Consider the following 19,923-nt stretch of genomic DNA (forward strand, 5'->3'; position numbering starts at 1 on the left):
CTCTAGTTGGAGGGATGGAGCCCATTCCCTCCAGGGATGGGCTGGAGGGAATGGTTATAGTTGGAGGGAATAGCTCACCCAGGGTATTAATCTTGCAACAACAGTCACTATCATTCTACTGCCATTTACTACCGCCAGTAGTCTTTATTATTTAGGGTACATATCTTATCTGGCTCCTAAATTTCGTAATAAGGTGAATTATTTAATTACAGTAGTGCAGTAAAGTAATTGTAGAAGGAACCGCACCGACCCACTGTTAGTGTCTACGTGTGTGTTTTGAACCAGCTCGGTTCCGCCCACAATTTCCCCAAGCCAGGAAATTGTGGTTGCCTAGCAAGTTTCTTATCCGCGGAGCAAAGTTTGGAGACGTGTTTTCTCGACAGATTTAGGGCTGTAGTCGTTCACTGAAGCTTTTTTGCTCACATTTTTCCGAGAGAGGACGAGGAGGAAGCGCTGAGAAAATGTCGGTCGCAGGATTTAAGAAGCAATTTTTCAAAGCCAGTCAGGTAAACGAGTTGACTTCTTAGACATTAGCCTTCCACAGCTCTGCTGCTCTCCTACTTCTGTTAGCTACTAGGTTACCTAAAGTAGAAAAGGTTTTCGGGAACCAAAACAAGCCTTCTAGGTCTGGTAAATGTTTTGAATTAGAGAAGGCACGAATTCGTGTTGCAATGAAACTCTTTAAACCTGCCCTCTCTTAAGTTGGTCTTAAATTAGCTCATGCTAATCTCAGGTTTAACTAAACGTAGTTTCTAACGCTCTGCTCTGGTTAGTTAATTAGTTCGTCTGTCTGCTTCAGATTTGGGTTCTTCGTTTTAGAGCTAATACTGTCTTTTAAGCAAAGTTTTATTCATAAACGTATAACCGGGGTTGTTTATTTTCTGGTAGTTTGTTGCCAAGTTTCGTTTTAACTAGATGCTCGCTATATTAGCGCCAGAGTACGCAGGATTAGCACCATCTGTTCGAGAGGTTTAGTTCTCCTAAATCAGACATAAAGGGTTTTAGACATTGCAGTGACGGTCGGGTTTTAGTTTTGTCTAGTCATGGGTTTAAACGTAGATTTTATATCGTATTTATCCCCACTATTGACATTTGAAGGTAATATTATGAGGATTCTGATGCCTAACTGAGTTGGTTGGTTCATTTAAATTGTTTACATTCATAAGCATATTAGAACTGTGTTCCTGCTTTCTCCATCATACCTTAAAAATTCATGGTCAATGTTTATTTATTTTAAACGAGGGTAAAAAAAAAAAAAAGAAAGAAAGATGATATAAATGAGCCGGAATGTGTTGCATTTAACAGTTTTTATGAATTTGAATGATTTTTGCCAAGTAATTTAATGTGGCGTTCCTTATTGAAGACTACATAATAAGACTCCTCTGATTTTGTTGCATTTGTTCAGTCAAGTTTTCTGTAGCAGTCATCCTCTATTTTGAGTTGCTTCTGAAGGCTTGTGCGTCAAATATGTAATTGTTCATACAAACATACCTCCCAGCATGTCACGACTTGCAAAACCAGTCGGCTTTGTTTTGGTGGCAGGATTGTTGCAGCAAGTGCTTGTTTTTGGTGGGACATCATGCAAATGAAGTAATGACTCTGCTCAGTAGGTATATCAGTGGCAGATACTCAGTGTCGTGTGACTGCAGATTATAGCCTGTAGGTAATTGACTGGTTTCACCCGAGATATTCGGACTTGTCACTCTGGGGAAATGACAGAAGTGGTAACGATGACTTCATTCAGGTTCTGTCATTGTTCTGGCTCATTCACTGGGATGGTTTACTGCAGCGATAAATGGAACTGAGTCATCTTTTATTCTGACCATACCTCTTCTCGGTTAAAGGTTTGTCTCGTAGTCATACTTTGTAGCTAACATTGATAATAGATGGGCGGTTGTACAGATGGTGCCCTCTTGTACATCTCTACCATTGCAGTATGGATTGGTTACAACAGATGTTTTACAGACCAAATATCAGGCGTGTTGCATCCATTTACAATCCAGATTTACTTTGGCAAATGCCTGTAAAAAAAAACAACACTAATGTCAACTTGTTCATCTGGTTTTAAAAGGAATGAAAATGAAGAGACTGATGACAAGTTTCAAGCAAAAGCTGCCTGACAGGATCTTGTTATGCTAATGGTAGAAATGAGCTGCTTTGAGATTCTTATGTGAAAATAATAAAAAAAACTAAGATAACATCTCTAAATTGTCTTTTTCAAAATATCTACATGGAAGGTTAGCTGGCAACAGTTCCCATCAGTCTGTTATGATGGAAAATATACACATAACTGTGAAATATTAGTCATATGTTGTAGGGATACTGCTAATGACAAATATATATAAAATATACATATAAATAAAAAAATATATATATATGCATTAATCAATTTTGGCTGGACAGTTTTACTTCCAAGAAGCCTATTTACTTTGTGGTTTTCATACCACAAAATATGTAAAGTAAGAAAGATTTGCACTTGAAATAAAGGAGATTAGATACAAGCGGCTAACTCCAGCATGACAAAAAATATGATTTGAAGCTCTTTAGTAGTAGTCAAGTATTTTCACAAATAAAAAAGGTTGAGTACTTAAGAGTGTCAAATATGATGATATTTGACCCCCAATGAATAGAAATTAATTTGACAACCTTTACTTTAAATCTAATAAGTGACCATAAATACACCGTCAACACAGTTGATTAAAATGAGATGAAATTAAATCAATTTTGACCGGCTTCAAGACCTCTTAACAATAAAACACAAAGGCCTAAAGCAGCTAATAAAACATATCTATAAACATAAAATGGAGCAGCCTGTCTGTCTTCACAGTGTGCATTCGGCAACTGTAAAAATAACTCATGGCAACTTTGTCTCCACTATTGGATCGGCAGCCGCCCCTCAGTGTTTTTTAGCTGCAAATCTTGCATGTTGCTTGTCTTCCCTGTGGTCTGCAGTGAAACCCTGCGATTTATCATCAGCAGCGTTGGTCTGCTTCCTAACTTGAAGCCACTCTGGCCTTCGAGAACTTTAAATCAGGCCATTTGACAGTGGATCAGATGCTTCACTGTTAGTCTAAAAACCTGTTTTTAGACTTCTGATTGGACGGAGCCAACCATTGAATAGAGCTAAACTCGTTTGAGTTATGGAGCATGCACCGATGCATGCAAGAACCTGCAGACTGTATGTCAGGGACTATAGATACACATCAGTGTGACTTGGCTGTGGCTTTTGTTAAAATGGAAAAAGTCCAAATCATGAAAACTATATGCTGACTGCAAATCATTATATTGGCAGTTGCAGCTGACGTAATTGGCATAGGAAGTACATTTTTCATACTTTTAATTTTTAACTTATCTTAACTTTTTTGCGTACTCTAGGGAGCCACAAAAAAAAAATGCTGAAACAACCTCCTTTTTTTTTTCTTCTTTTTTTTGTTTTTGCTGTTGAGTGTTATTGGGTTATTCTTCATTCATGTTTGGAGAAGTTTTTGAGATTATGTTCATTCCACACAAGCTAATTAAGTGGTTTTATTTAAACTAGAGAAAATAATCATCTGCTTAAATCCATCTGGTATATCTATATCTATGTTCTAAATAACATGTAGACCAGCACATTTTCAGTCTTATATTGGGCTTTGAACGCCTTGTGTGTGTGTGTAAAAGAGAGATTGTAAAGTAACATTTTTGCACAGTAAAACAAAGCGTTGCCTGTGGTCAAAATGTAGGAAACTCTGATGCATTTGCTGAGCTGATGGAAAAAGTGGAGAAGCCTTTGTATGAAATTGGAGTTCTTAAGCACAGACGTTAGGAGGTTGCTCGCAGTGCAAAAGGATTACTACTCATAAATTAGGAAGAAAAAAGCATGGAGCTTTATAATCCTGGACCAAGTCTTTTGTTCATGATCCTGAAACAGCGACGTGTCCCTGTGCACTCCTTGGAGCTCAAAAAGTAGCTGAATTTATCAGGACGTAAATTAAGGTTTTAAGACTTTAAGAATTGGCAGTATTTTGCTTTCTATGATATTTGTTTAGTAAGGATAGAGTAGGTGTAAAAACAAACTTATAAACATTTAGACCATAAATAGGTTATTTAAATACATGACCGGTTTGTAAAAATCATATTTTGCCTAATTATTGAAGGTGAGTTGCATTTAAAGAATCTATGATACGCCCATCCTTATTTGGCAACCAAGAAAAGACAAATGTTACAATAGAAATTTGGTCAAGATGCCAAAAAAAGCCAGTTTCAGGATTGTGGGGTTTGTGATTTGTACAACCTACAAATAAAAGCACTTCAAGATGGCTGTTTTCTACTCAACTGTTCAAAATGTTATAAAAATACAGGCAAATTCAATCTAGAAAAGGGTAGAAATTTGAAATTAAAACTGATACACACACACAGAACAAAGACATTAGTGTTTTTGTCAATGCTTTACTTGTAAAAATTAGTTTGTTTTCCAATCTTGCTATTCCAACAGAGCTGTCATAGGGAGGAGTGTCTTAGTTTAGTGATTAGTGATTCTTTGATTTGTGTGCTAAAGCTTTTACCATTAAATAATAAATAAAAATGTATTAATAAAATCATGTCAGAAACGAGAGAATTGTAATAAGTAGAACTTTGAACTGTATGAACAACACCTAACCTGCTCCAGCTGTCCTTTTGACCACAAATTTTTAAAAAATATAGAAGCGACAAGTAGCATATTATTATGTTGGGTTATATCATTACGTCAACATTGAAATTTATTGTTGAAAGTAATCCTTCTACTTGCTTTATTTCCACAGATGATGAGTGAAAAGGTTGGAGGTGCAGAAGGAACCAAACTGGATGAAGACTTTAAAGAACTTGAAAGAGTAATTACAGCATAATTAACTGGATGATCTTGCTCAAATCAAATAATGCTACCGATGATTCTTTGACAAATGCTCTTTTTTTTTGGCCTTCTCATGTCCCTCCAGAAAGCAGATGTTACCAGTAAAGCAGTAGTGGATGTCATTGGGAAAACATCAGAGTACCTGCAGCCCAATCCTGCGTCGAGAGCTAAGCTCTCCATGCTTAACACGGTGTCCAAAATCCGTGGGCAGGTGAACAGTCCTGGCTATCCCCAGCCAGAGGGACTTCTGGGGGAGTCTATGACTAAATATGGAAGGGACATAGGAGAGGACAATAGCTTTGGTAAGACTTGTGGAACCGTTTTTGGGATGTTGTGTGGACGTTTTATCTATAGATCTATCGATGTATATTATTTTATGCGCTTACAAAACAACCCTGTGTTAAGTCTGGGGTCATTTTTGGATGAAAACAGGAAACCAGAAACGCTCGGGAAGTGAAAAACGCTCATACTTCTCATTCTGTTTGAAAAGCACATTCAGCTGGCATTTGGCGGTGAACTTCCCATCTTTAAATGAGAGCTCATTTCGTATCCACACAGCAACAGAAAACAATAGTTTGTTGTACTCGGTCAACATTGCATTTTTAAAAGCAGACCTAGTTTCTCTGTGGAATTAATGTTTTGCATTCCGCTCAGTTTTACAATTACTTTATTTAGAACTCGGCTCTATTCAAATTTAATAGGAAACTATATGGAAGTAGAGAAAAGCAACTAGATGTTCAAGTTGAACTAACGGCAGAGTGTGTATTAAGAATGTTGAATACGAGTAGAAAACACTGATGTTCTTCCAGACTGCCTTGTCTTTCTACGAAGTACAGATAATTTTCCTTGGAACTTTAGCATTATGAAAATCACAAACTAAACTGCAGCTGTGCAAATCTATTTTTTTTTTCCTATGTAACATTGTTCCACCCCTGCTGGGGAAGGAACTTGTGTTTGAGAAAGGGTCTGCAGCTATACAGTGTGACTGTGCAAATATCTACTGATTTAATATTGACCAAAGGCAGTCATGATTTCCTACTTTTCTACTTGTGTGTACATTATAGGTGGAGCTCTGGTGGATGTTGGAGAGGCGATGAAGAGGCTGGCTGAAGTCAAGGACTCCCTGGATATTGATGTGAAGCAGAATTTTATTGACCCACTGCAGGCGGTCGCTGAGAAGGACATCAAAGATATTCAGGTAGAACAAAGATGTGATAAGTTTATCTACATACAGGCTTTGCACTGAACTGCAAGGTTTGTGCTTTGTAAGGCAGGGAAAAATAACACACAAAAAAAAATCACAGAGACAATATACTGTATAAGTCCTATTTCGAATGACATTTTTAATCTCACCTCTGTGTGTGTAACTCACAGTACCACTTAAAGAAGTTGGAAGGACGCCGTTTGGACTATGACTATAAAAAGAAGCGTCAAGGTAAAATCCCAGATGAAGAGATTAGGCAGTCCCTGGAGAAGTTCCACGAGTCCAAAGAGATGGCCGAGAGCTCCATGCATAATTTGCTAGAAACTGATGTAAGTTTGCAAATGCCTTGGCTAAATGAATGTCGCATAAGTTTTCATTTTTCTCTTTTAAGCTGGTTAAAAGATGTTTAAGTTTACCGCAACTAATCATACAGAGGAGTCCATAAAACGAGTCATAGAGGACATGCTAAAGCAATTGGAAATAGTGAAGCAGTCTCCCACGTGATCGTCCGTTATGATCCATACAATATTGGGAATGTAATTTTATGTGTTTTTTTTTTATGCTGTCTGGCAATGCAGTCTGGTATTTAATATGAGTTTTTTTATTTCTCAAGAGTGCAAAGGTAGATAAAACAGAGAGCAGCAGATGGAAACATGTTGGAGCCTTTATAATATGATGTTCTTCATCTTTGAGTTAACACAGCAAAGTTAAGTTTTTGCCCATCTAATTGAACATTTTGGTTACACAGACCCTCAGAAAATACTCACAGAAAATACTAACATAAGTCCACTGCCCATTTATCCTAATGGTTTATGACTGAATCTGTGGCTGAGATTTTTTACAAACATTAAACGAAGGTGTCAAAAACTGATTTTAGGATTCTGCGTTTGTCTTTGTACAATCCAAGTCAGACTTGATACATTTTTTTTGAAATGGAGTCGATCTTAGTTTGAAAAATAAAGTGAAATAAAATGCAACTTAATTAGGTAAATTCTTTTCTAAACGGGCAGAATAAAAAATAAAAAAAACTTCAGGAAAAATCTAAAAAAGCAGGTTATATAATCTTCAATGAGAAATTTGTAGGAACCAAAATATTGAGAGATTTCAGACCACATCATGATTTCGACACACAATTAAGTTGGTAAAGTCAACTTATTGTATTTTACTAACTAAATTGTTGAACTTTTTGTTGGAAGATGGCAACTCACATCAGTAAAAAAGTTTAAAAACTTGACGTTGGCTTTCTCAGTTACAGCAAATGAAGTGAAAAAAGGGTACGGTATGTAAAAACATGATTTCAGTGTGGTGGATTAGATATTTGAAATATTCCTCTTGTGACCTTATTCCACATGTTGCAAAAATTAATAAAGAATATTTAATATAATCCAGTGCTTATTGCATATAATCATTCATAGCGGAATCTTAGACATAAATTTCAATGCAAGATTTTTGTACCTTTACACTGAATGAACAAACCTTATAAAATTGTATTGAACATGGTTTAAATCAGAAAAATACAATGCATTTTTGTGTTTCTGTTACTAATCCATTAACAGAGTTTACCCTCTATATATAAAAATAAGCTCAGATGGGTGTTTTTTATGCCTGCTTCTTGAAACTGAGTCAGCACATCAAATCTTCAGGAACAGTTTGCTCCAGCTGACCTGCTTCTTTTTTTTTTTTCCCCCATAGTGTCTTGCTGTAGGCCAAGCTTGTCAAACCAGACTTTTCTCTGATGTTTACCGTTTTCGTGTCTCTTCCACATAAATTAAGGCTTTTTGATTCAACACATGGGAATCTAAACTCATTGCCTTGGTAAACAAAAACTTCAGTAAACATGTAAAAAACAATCTTGTGGAAAAACTGATGGTCCGTTCTTGTCGCTTTTTTATTTATCTTAATTGCTCTAAGATATTCTGCTGATTCACATGTAGGTGGAGCAGGTGAGTCAGCTGTCTGCCTTCGTGGAGTCCCTGTTGCAGTACCACAGGCAGGCCACAGAGATCCTGGAGGAGGTCACAGAAAGGCTGAAAGAAAGGTCTGCTCTTTCACTGCCTTTACCGTTCATCCTACTATTTAAAAAGTGTGCTATTATTTAAAAATAGCTGTTGAATTAATATGTATATTTTCCACGTAATAAAACTAAATACAACTGATTTCAGGTCTTCAGAGTGGTCCCCCGCCCCCCAAAAAAATATATATATATATATGTTTTTGGTGCTCATAGCATTTATTTGGAAACCGCAGTATTTAAAGTGGGCAGACACTGAGAGAAAATGAGCAGTTTTGCACCGACAACCTCCGTACCTGTGGCTCCCGCTCAGCCAGTTGAGCTCCACCCTTCTTCACCGATATCATGACCTAGTTATTCAGGAAAGTCCACAAACCTCGCCAAATAAGATTTATTCATTTAAATCTCATTTGTCGTCGTCTTCAGATTAGAATGTGTAAACACACTGACATAAGATTAAGTTTGTATCCCCGCAGTCTAGGGATACATACATAATTAGTTTTAAAGCCAAAAGTTCCAAGAAATGGATGCAATCTCCAGACGGCTCAAGAAATTACTTTTGACAGTATATTGCCTGGGTCAACAACCTTTATGACCGAGCGTCACATTTGCCTTTACTGCTACTAAATAAATTTGTACAGAACCTACAGACAGAACTGAAAATATTTCTAAATGTCTATAAATTGTTGTATTTTTACAGTGCCTATTTGTATCCATTTAAAAAAAAATTTTCAGGTTTTGCCACATTCCAAAAAATAATCTCAGGATGTGATAGACCAACACAAAATAGAGAATAACTGTGAAATAAAAGGAAATTAATGACTAATAATGTGGTTTTGATTTTACTTTTACAATTAAAATCTGAAAGAGTGGCAAACATTTATGTTCAGAAAATCCTGATCTATTTTCAATGAAAGCCATTAAGACCTTTTTTTTACTTGCTCTGTACTTGCACAGAGATCAGAAAATGTAATTTTTTGCATATTTTTTAAAATTTTGATGCAGGGTTAATGAAGCTGAGTCGCGCCCGAAGCGTGAATTCAAACCTAAACCCAGACAGTCCTTTGACTACGGCGACCAAGAGCCCTCGAATGGAGGATACCCAGCAGGTCCTGTGAGCCCCCCGGCATACAGTGCTGGTAAGAACTACTTTTGTGTATTTTACTTGATCTTTGTGAGTACGTGCCAATCCCCTCCCGTCTTAGGAAAACACGTTGCACATCCGCATCACCCATCTGACAGATTTATTTCCCTTTCTGCAACATTAAGCAGCCCAAGCACAGTATCCACCTCCACCCGTCAAAAGACCCTCCGTCAAGAGCAAACCGCGTGAGTGGACAGAAGAAGATTACCTACTAATTAACCACAAAACTTGACTGCTTTCTTTTAACCTGTTGCACACATGTGTGTGGCAGTGACATGGATGCACTTCTCTGGCTGTTTTTTTTTCCACTAACTGTTGAATGTTTATTGTGTCAACTGATCCCTTTCAGCAGAGCAGAACATAAAAGGGGAACAAGTGTTGACTATTTCTGTTGCCAGGTCTTCAGATGTATGGAATCATCAGCAGCTCACAGTCTATCTTGATTTACTCAAAATTACAACATTTTGAATGAAGTTCACGGTGCAAAGTTTGTAAATTTGGCTGAGTTTTATACATCTGATGACTTCTTTATCAACCACTGCAACTTCTGAATCTCAAAATCTTTTGTTAAATAAAAAAAAAATTCTATAAGTGCTCAGATTTTGAGCTTCTGAAGTTTTCTTCATTAATCACCTGAGAACTAATAAGTCATAGCATTTCGCTTCTTCTTCTTTGAAACCTTCCATCAGTGGTGTTTTCAAATGTCACACTAGTGACACCGTGTGTCTGAACTTATTTAAATGATTCACACATTCAAACAGAATCTGAGTGTCCGTAAACTTCTGGCCAACGCTGTGAGTCTGTATTTTAGTAGCTGGACTTACGTATGCTTTCTTTTTCCCTTCTTGCATCTGTCGTCTTCTCTTCATGTCCAGGGGAGCCGAGCTGTAAAGCCCTCTATGACTTTGTGCCAGAAAACGACGGAGAGCTGGGTTTCTACGAGGGGGAAATAATCACCTTGGTCAGGCAAATTGACGAGAACTGGTTTGAAGGAAAACTCCGTGGACAAACCGGATTCTTTCCCAACAACTACGTGGAAGTGATTGTGCCCCTCTCACACTAACAGAAGAAGACGGGCAAGACGGGAGAATCAGAACGGGGAAGACGGCTGTTTAAGAATATGTTATCATAAAAACGGAAACATAGCAAGGAAATTAAATAGTTTTTTTTTGTATCTTTGAGATATTTTTTGAGCAAACTTGGGAGACTTTCAGTCAAGATGGAATGGATTTGAAAACATAAGAACACTAAGGACAATTGAGGGTTGAATCAGGAAAATGATGCATGATGTTTAGGTGCATTCACCATATATTGCGCTTTTATAAAATACTCTTTGCACCTATGCACTTTGTACACAACAGCTCCAGCTGAACACTAAGCAGAAACAGATGTGTCTAAGTGCGTATTGACTTTCTTTGTCTTATTCAGTTTTATTCACAGTATCTTGTTTGCTGAATCATGACTATTTGGAACTACACACACAATCATGTTTTTAGCCTTTTCAACTATAGACTTGGGCACTAATGCCCAAAACTACACAACACTACACAAAACTGATGTTCTCAGACATTTGAGGCCATGTTCTACTGCCATCTGGTGGTTTTATGCAAAGAGTTTTCTTGGTTTTGTATTTGATTAATCACGAATTCTGAGATGTTTAAGAACTTCATATTGTTCTAGCTGTAAGTGATGGCTGAATTTGGACATTAGGTTCTACTGTCATGGGGTAATTTAGGATAAATATTAAAAAACTATTTTATTACATTTATCACTCCTATTGCTGCAGTACATTTGTCTCAAGTCCAAGCTCAAGTCTGGATTGCACCGAGTGGAGCCAGATTTAGTTGCAGATTGGAAAATCAGTGGGATTTTCTATTTGTGGTGCTAATTACTTTTCCCAATACAGGTTAATGACAGTTCAATGGGTTCTCTACCTTAAAGGAACCTGGTAACTAATATGGGCTTTTCAGAACTATGTATGTCAATAGTTTAAATGAACACAAACTGTGAGGATAATGTTAATATCTACAACTTTCTCTAGATTTTAAAAGTGCAGCAGCCATATTTGATTCAGAGCTACAAGCTGCTCTGGGACTTCCAGCTTTAGGAGACAATCTTGTTTTTAAAGATGGGGACTTGAAAGATCTAACTTGCAAATACACATTTTCTGACTTTTTGTTCCTCCGTAAATATCTGTACTTCTTTGAAAATGCTCCAGATATGCTTCGAAACACTACTTCCAAACAAAGGTTGCTCGCTCTTATTTGTCCGACCAGATGGCTGTGTTTCAGTCTAATTTTAACTTAAAATAAAATCTTCACGAGTAAAAGGGCATTCGATTTAGTTTATATAATGAGCAACATTGCACCAAAGCCAACATGATTTCTGTCTGTTCCTTTTTTCCCCCCTCAGGCTCAGCTGATACTGCTGGCAGTGTCATTACATTGTTGTATTTTTGGGGGTTGGTTTTTTTGGGGAGAGGAGTTTAGGGCTTTTTGTTGAAGTGTTTCTTCATGAATTTTCTATCTTATTTGCTCTCACCTCTCAGCTCTGTTGTAGACCTAGTTTGATTTGTAGCATGGAAATGTGGGGTGATGTGAGCTTGGCGTTGCTGTACCTGCCGCTTGCTTTCAGACGTAAACTATGCACCAGACCTGGATGGAGGATGCTCTCTCCCAGTGTCTTCGCACCAAATTTACAACAAAAAAAAAAACAAGGGAGATCTGTCCACAATCACTGGTTTCAGTTCCAGTTAAGCCCATTACAATCAAACTATGAACTGTCACGGTTCATGCTGTTTGTTAAAATGCCAAATTTTCCCCCGTTGTCATGATCCCCTTGTTAGACTGCCCCCTGCCCCGCTCATCTCTGCCGTCTCTATTTAAAGGGCAAGCGGAACAGACAGGTCTTTTTCTGCAGAGGAGGGGACACGACAGTGGATTATGCCCTCCCCCCACCACTCTATTCACCACCTGCCCCCTTACTTCTGCCCCCTTTCCTCATTATCTGTCCCATCCCAAACCTACGGTGCCTCTGATGCTCAGAGTCGCATGCATACTTTGAATTATATCCGCACTGCCTGTCCTTTTAGAGACCTCTTAATGAGTCTTATTGGTGATATGTTTAGGACCCTTGCTGTGCTGAGTAATAACTGTGGCTCAGGTGTGGGTTTACGTGTCTCATTAGACTAAGCAAAACCCCTTGAAGAGAGGCAGAAGGTCTGCGACTCAGCTTAGATCAGAGATGATGAATGATGCTGTAGAACAAAGGGCTAAGATCAGGTTTTGTGTGAGGCTGATGTCACAGCTCAGAGCCGACTTTATGATACTATATATCAGCTTTGCAATACTGATGAAGTATTAATAGCTTTAAACCTTTATTTCATTATGCACAACGTTAATGGAACTATTCAGTGAAATATATAGCCTTTTTTTATTATTATTTGTATGTATTTGTAAAATGCTTTTGATTTAATACCTTTCCGTAACTGTGATGCTTTGGGAAAAATAAACGTGGGATTATCCTGGATTATCTCCAAAATGCGTGGATTACCTCTATACTAGTCAAAGTGTAATCTTGTGTATTGTGTGTTTTATTGTCTGTGAATAGATGCTGTTCATTTTCCTCCAATAAATGTTAAATATTTCCACCCTCTAATGACCTTTTATTTTTAAATTGAAAAATGATCAACTGTTTGAATTATTCATTGACTGTCCTGATGCACTTCATATTTACATGCATTTATTATTGAAGTGGATATCATCCCACAATGTTTTTGCTTCTTTTTTTTTTTTTCCCATGTGGTCAACCCCACCCCTATCCATGACCCCCGCAGAGACAGCAGCCCGTATCACCCAGCTGTTAGGCTGTTGCCAGAACACTATCTCATCGGGGAAGGCGTGTCGGTCCCCGAATTACTCAAAGTCCCTTTGTCCTCAATCATTGCCCAGCCTGAGACACTCATGGCGGCTGCACCCGTCAGGCAGCGCTGCGGCTCGGGGGGGCCCCGTTCCCAGCTCCCACCCTGCTACTTCGAGGGCTACCTGGAGAAGCGAGGACCGAAGGAAAAGGTAGGTCCAGTCCACCACACCCCGCCCGGGGGCATGCAGCAGGCTGCCGGGGATCAGAGCGCGCTGGCGGTCGGTGTGGGATGTACGGGCGCGCCGCCGCCTCCCATACCCGGCGGATCCACCATTCCCCGATAGCTGTCAACTTCCTTGTTGTGCTGGAATGGGCGAGGCGATCTGAGCGCTGGTTGCGTGGGCATTTCGTTTTCCACGAAACTGATGGGATTGTGACAGCGGGTCGGCAACTAATCACTCGGCGATCATGGGAATCGAGGAATCCGTACTGATGTCAAGACGCTGCGTGTCTTATCTGGGGAACCGTGCATTTCTTGGCTGTCACCAACGTTACATTATATGCTCTAGATGTTGCAAACGAATGCCTGCCAATTTATTTATTCCACATCACACAGACTCCAGTGACACTTAAAGTCTTGTAATTCTCTGAGCTGCATTTTTAAGTAAAAGTTGCATGCAGAAATTCTCAAATATTTCTTCTGCCTTTTGTCTTATTTGATAGGTGAGGTGACAAAGACACCCCTCTCCTTCATGCCCACCCATCACTGATTAGGCTCGTTTTAATCCAATACAGGCTCGTAATGTGACACTGGCTCAGGTGCAGGATATTACAGGGATCCAAAGACCCGTATTGGCAGCAGCTGAGACTCATTTAACTATCTTTCTCTTGGGACAGGAAATGGGGATGAGAAAGGGGCAGCAGGGGAATATCCATTGCACAACTGGCTACATTTATTGGCATTTAGGGTAAAGGTGTATAAAAAGCTTTTAGTTTTCTATTTTATTCCAGTATATAAAAAAAACTAACTTTAATGCTGGTACATTTATTCAGCGAGTGTTGCCAATGCTTTGTAGAAGCACCTTTTGCCAATAGGACTTAAATCAGTTATATAAAATTAAGGTCTTAATACACAGAGAGGAATCTTTGACAAATCCACTTTAAATCGTGTATTCTCTCGTCTTTAGTTCAGCACACAGTTTCTCAATAGCATGCATATAGGAAGAATATTTTGTGTCTTTTAACATTTTTGATTTGCCTATATATTCTGGATTATTATCAGAATATATTGGTTTATAATACAATTGGTTTAAATATATTTTAAAAAAAGTTGGCTATGGATATTTTACTTGATTTAAAAATATATATATCTGGTATATGGTTGCCAGATAAATACGGTCCTCGTTCTGTCTACAGTGGCAAAAAGAAATTGAGCTGTGTGTTACTTCCTGCTTATACCACAGGATAAGAGAAAGTTATGGATTCCTCAGTGAAAGTTCATAGACTCTCTGATCAACTAAAAAAAAAAAGTGAAATTTCTAAAGTTTTTTTGTGCAAGATATGTTATTGGTGTAAAAAAAAATGCATTTCTTTTAAGGTTTTTGACATATTTTTCAGAGATGTGAATAAATGTAGCCGGCACTTTGCATGAAAAACATCTCTTCTACTGCAACAACAGCTCATCTATGCTTTTTTCCCCCCTCATGTCTGCATATCACAGGCTTCCAGAAGACTTTGGACTTGTCTTTGTGGGAACTCTTTGTATTTCTTCAATAACGCTAAGGATGCTCATGTAAGTTTCACCCTGTCTACCTTTCTCTCTATGTCTTTAATGCGTCACATTGTGCTGACACTAAAAGTTTTCTGTGTGGACCAGTATGTGGAGAAGCTGGACCTCAGCGGGTTTGTGTCCCTCAAAGATGACAGCAGCCGAGACAGAAACCTGGAAGCGGCGAGACTCATCCTCCGCATGAAAGACGGGGAGACCAAATTCACCGTATGCCTCTCAACAAACTCATAAAGTTATTTGCATTGTTTGTTTTTTTTATCATTTGAAACATCTTCATAAGTATTCAAATGTCCTATCGTCTCCCTTAGGCACCAAACTTGGAGGCCCGGGAGCTGTGGAAAGGTTTCCTCTACTCCGTTATAGATGTGAATATCAGCCTCCTGCATTTCTTTACCAGAATCTTTTTACTTAGTGCCGCAACGCAAATATTCTTTGATCGTTTGGATTGCAGTTGAATGTCCCGTCCAGTCTCGCGTTACTACCGGGCCAGTTCCAAATGCTGAAGGAAGTGGTAGAAAAAGAGCGGACCAGACGGAGAACCCGCAATCCCGGACGAGCTCCTCCTTCGCCCCTCTCTGTTCCCTTAGTGGGCGAGATCCCTCCGTGAGTTCTGCTTCCCTATCACATTTAAAAAACAAAAAAACAAAAAAACTTCATTACTAATGTATATTGTTTTTAATCCGCAGGTGTTTTCGTCCAGTGTCACGCACAGAAGCTGAAGTACTTTTGGAGAGACACCCGGACTGTGGCAACATGCTCCTCCGTCCAGGTCGAGACGGATGCTCGCTGGCCGTCACGACCCGCCAGGACCTCAATGGGTAAAGCAACACTCAACATGTGGAGAGCTAAGTAGCATAAATGAATCAGTGATGCAACTTCTACCTTTGTCTCTCCTTTTTATCATCCAGGTCAGTGTTCAGACATTACAGAGTCACTCAGAGAGACCAAGGTGGTTATGTTATTGATGTGGAAAATCCTGTAAGTGTGATTCAGTTGTCAGCATGGACTACTGAAAATGTTGAATATCTGCTGACCAGTATAAATGACAGGACATGTCACTGAAAGTAGCAGTCAGAGCATTCATTTAATACATTTACCTAACCTGCCTGAACTGCCTTGACTTTAGCTGTGGGCTGCAGTGAGATTCTTCTGGTAGGATAATCTTGAGTAAAAAAAAGTTTACAGTGTTGATGGACAGATTTATGTCATTATCAGAAAGAGAGTATGTTCAGACAGAGCCGAAGCCTAAACCTATTGAAAAACGCTTCACTTATTGACTTTATCTAGCCTTTTATCCATCTGATGGTTGAAGTCGTTGATCCATTCCAGTTCTGATCATGAAAATAAACTGATCAGATCTTGTGGACAATTTCAGATTTTTCTAAATCTTCCTCCTCTTTTTTATTTTTTATTTTAGTACAATAGTTGTTTGCTTTGTAGGATTCTCTTACACCTTCTGTGCTTTCTCAATCATGCCTCACTGAAAAGATCAACTTGATGCTCCTCCAACTGTAAAATCTTCCACGCCAAAGAACACGGTGATTTACCTGGTGTGTTCACTGACAAAAAAAAAAAAAGATTTTGTCTTTTGGTTTCCAAACAGCAAAGTATCAGGATCATTCAAATGTAAATTCTCTGATTTTGGTAACTGGTTGTTTTCTCGGCGCGTCACTAAACACAAATGACAAATTGATGTTAGCTGTTTTTTTAGCTAGGCTATATGCTCCAGCAGAGCTTGCAGTCAGCTGCTTGACAGACCTCCTATAGCTTGCCCATTGCAGTGTTTGGAGTACTATGTGCTCTATAGATCTGGAGAATCATCCAGTCTCTCCAGTGTGCAGCCGAACTGGAAACAGTGATGTCACACTGTTGCAGCGCAAGAGTGATTTATGTTCATACTGTGGTTGGTTAGTTAGTTTGAAGCAGCACAATGTCAGCCCTGCCCTTACAACACGTCAATGCACTGACTTTGGAGAAGTGAGAGATTCTTAGGTTATTGTTTTCACAAATGGTTTTTAGACATTTACTGAGAATGAGGTGCACCTTACAGTGTTTGTGGTGGCGTCATTTCATTGGTTTCTAAACTGGGATTGGCACGCTGAAATATAAAGGTTTTATTGGTTAATGAAAATATTTGCTCCAAAAGGCAAGTTTTTGTATACTATAACAATTAGTAGCTTAGTTAGTAACAGTCAGTTAACTGCAAAAGTATTAACAACTTTTAAACACTTTTTATTTTTGTGAATTTGCAACAAAAAACTTCAATTAGTGAGATTTTGTGATAGTCCATCCCACAACCTTCATTATTAAATGGATTTTTTTTTCTGTTTTTAATACATGTGGAAGCATGCAAAACATTTGCAGTAAAACCTGAAAGAAAGTATTTTAGCGTTAAGTAGTTTAATAATTTTCAAATTTAAAAGACAATGTAAATAATGTTCACTTTCAGTTAAAAGTTGAAGTATTCTGTGACTTTGTCCTTACCTTTTCCTATCAGACAGTGCATTTTAAATGTATACATTTTATCCAAATTGGTTTTGAAAATGTTTTGCGAACGATGAAAAAGATTACACCCTGCCGCAGATTCCCTGTGCAACACTGCATGATGTCATTGACGCCTTGGTGGAGAAGACGGCGGGCACTCTGCAACCGTTCCTTCTGGAGGAGCCGTACGAGGAGAATATCAGTGAGAAAACACACAGAAATACACTAAAAAAAAGACCATTTTTTTCTGCCTCTCATGGCTTTTTATTCAACTTTCATGAGTAACCTATAACGCTAAACACGTCGAATTTCTTCATATTGTTAGCATATGTTTCTGCTAATGACGAAAATGGAGAGAAGATCCTCCATACTGCCCCCTCCAGCCCCTTACCCAGGGTCCCCGCTCTGCCTCCAAAACAAGGTTTGTCTTGGCCACTGAAGTCCTAGTGCAGACGGAGACAGACTGCAGTGATATTCACCTTCTTTTTTTTCTTTTTTTTGCACAGACCGTTGGTGCACCAGCCCTCTGTCCCGGTCCCCGGCTGCGGACCGTCGTATCCTGACCTCATCGGTACCGGCCTCCCCCACCAACCCAATGAGGCGACTCATCTTGTCCCCTTCGCCTCTTACGCAGAGTGAGCACAATGGTCTGTCGTCTGTACCTGCAGCAGTCAGACGTTATTTGGCTTCACTGCTTTTTTTGTTTTTTAATCTGTTCCCAGCACTGAACGAGGAGCTCAAACTTACACTGGAGAAGAGAAAAACCAGCCAGGACTGACATGAGGAGGATCTTCCAACTTCTTTTCAAAGCAGCTTCAGCATGTTCTCATCCGGTGCCTTTTTGGTGGAGGACAAGTCACTACAAAGCCTCTTCTTTCTCCTAGGACTCGAGGGGATAAAACAAAAAACTCTGTCTCATAAAATGGTGCTAGCCTTTTGCTTTATCTGAATGCATCCAGGTGTTACCAACTGCCTCTACGACCAATCATAGTGCCACAGCAACTATAAACCTGCTGGTACATTCCAGACCACTAGCTGAGCTGAGCATGTTGTTATTTGTCTAACTGGTGAGATGCTGAAGGTTCTGCTAATAAAAATACAAACACAAGCAAACCACGCACTACAGAGATCTACACCGGAGCAGCTGAAAGTCTCATCTCCGACGATTTACCTGCAGAAAGAGAGAAGATCCGGCTGTTTCGGCCCAGAATTTTTCGTCCTCCTACCATTTACGACAAGACTGATGAATAATCCAGGTCGAACTGAACTGTAGAGAAACTGAACTCTGCACAACTTCTCTGCCTTCTGCTCCGAGATCTCTTTGAGGTCGATGAACGACTTTCATCACGTTGCCGATTGTCGACAGTGATTGTTCTTGCTCTCCACTCGGCTGCTAAGTGATCCACGTCTGACCTGCTGGATTCGTCTGCTACTGTGTCTGTTCTGTTGTGTGACGCCTTTGACTCCCCACTTCTCAGCCACGTCTGTAAAGTTCAACTGATTTCTCTTGCTTCACCAAAAAAAGCCCCAATCTGCCTCCTGGTGTACTGGCTGTAAATCAAAGCGACAGAAACGACATCAGCACCCCACCTCTGCAGAAGCACAAGTGCCTGATGAGTCTGTTTGACAGTATTATGTTAACCTCTATTTCTCTAAGGTGTTACATTTGATGGTGCTTAAATGTAAAGTGTTTTTACCCTCACATTTGACATTTTTGTCCCCCTCCCATCCCTAAAGATTGGTATCAAACTGTGAACAACTGACTAATAAGTGTCTTTGTATGATGAGCAATTTATTGAATGTTTGTACATAGGTTGTTATGCATACATGGTTATTATTAAAAATGTGTGTTTTTGATAATTATGGAGAGCGTTAGATTTCTTCCTTGGGTCATTTTGTGATCAAATGTTTGTCTGCGCAGACCTTTTCTGGTTTTAAATGATTATTTTTATTTAGTCAGTGTCTTAGTGATGGAGAGAGAACACTGCATTAAGAAAAGAATGGGCATCACGGTCACCAGGAAGACTGCTAACTAAGATGCTGTCCAAAATCCAGAGGCTTGCTGTTCAGAGTACTGTCTCCTAGCATCTCAATGGAAAGTTGGGTGGAAGGAAAAAATGTGGTAAAAAAAAAAACTTAAAGAACAAGGATAACCATCACTTTGAGTGGTCTGTAAAGTAATGTCCATACAATACTTTGGGAGAAGATTGGGATATGCTAGGTTAGTCTTTCAAAAAAAAAAAAATCTTGCAAATATCCTTCAAATCCAGATTTGTTTTGTTCTATCATAATTCAGTAGTCAGGACATATTACATATTTCTAATAGGATTTAGAAACCAGATGCAATGCTGGAACTAATGCTAATGAAAAATACATTATTCTATTGGATGGTACACTGAGTGGCAGACATCATTGAGATAACGTAGAGGATTTTTAAAAAAATTTAAACTAATTATTTCTTTAAATGTTACATACTATTAAGCAGCTGCGATTAAATTGAAATACAGAAAGTGAGTCCTCAATATTTTAATGACTATATGTAACTGTCTTTATTTTTGTC

The 19,923-nt window shown here is 38.9% G+C and overlaps 2 protein-coding genes across 4 annotated transcripts; both read left to right on the forward strand.

The window, feature by feature from the left end:
- Positions 1-35: 35 nt before the first annotated feature.
- LOC103479275 (endophilin-A2-like) lies at positions 36-12,886 on the forward strand. 3 transcript variants are annotated; one of them, XM_017310048.2, is made up of 9 exons: positions 36-506; positions 4,782-4,850; positions 4,956-5,172; positions 5,935-6,068; positions 6,245-6,403; positions 8,009-8,112; positions 9,091-9,224; positions 9,358-9,414; positions 10,105-12,886. In XM_017310048.2, the coding sequence occupies exons 1-9, from the start codon at positions 462-464 to the stop codon at positions 10,290-10,292; spliced, it is 1,107 nt and encodes a 368-aa protein (XP_017165537.1). In that variant the 5' UTR covers positions 36-461; the 3' UTR covers positions 10,293-12,886. The 3 variants fall into 3 exon arrangements, with proteins under 3 accessions (XP_017165537.1, XP_008431849.1, XP_008431850.1); XM_008433627.3 differs by having other exon boundaries at positions 40-506; positions 9,355-9,414; XM_008433628.3 differs by lacking the exon at positions 9,358-9,414 and having other exon boundaries at positions 46-506.
- An 84-nt stretch (positions 12,887-12,970) lies between these two features.
- Positions 12,971-19,226, forward strand: stap2a (signal transducing adaptor family member 2a). Its single transcript, XM_008433629.3, has 11 exons — positions 12,971-13,299; positions 14,811-14,882; positions 14,967-15,086; positions 15,188-15,244; positions 15,331-15,482; positions 15,566-15,697; positions 15,788-15,857; positions 17,463-17,565; positions 17,689-17,784; positions 17,870-17,998; positions 18,086-19,226. Exons 1-11 carry the CDS (start codon positions 13,192-13,194, stop codon positions 18,139-18,141), a joined length of 1,095 nt encoding a protein of 364 aa, XP_008431851.2. The 5' UTR covers positions 12,971-13,191; the 3' UTR covers positions 18,142-19,226.
- Positions 19,227-19,923: the final 697 nt, after the last annotated feature.

The sequence above is a fragment of the Poecilia reticulata genome, chromosome 17 (genome assembly GCF_904066995.2).
Source record: "Poecilia reticulata chromosome 17, P_reticulata-male-v2, whole genome shotgun sequence".
NCBI lineage: Eukaryota > Metazoa > Chordata > Actinopteri > Cyprinodontiformes > Poeciliidae > Poecilia > Poecilia reticulata.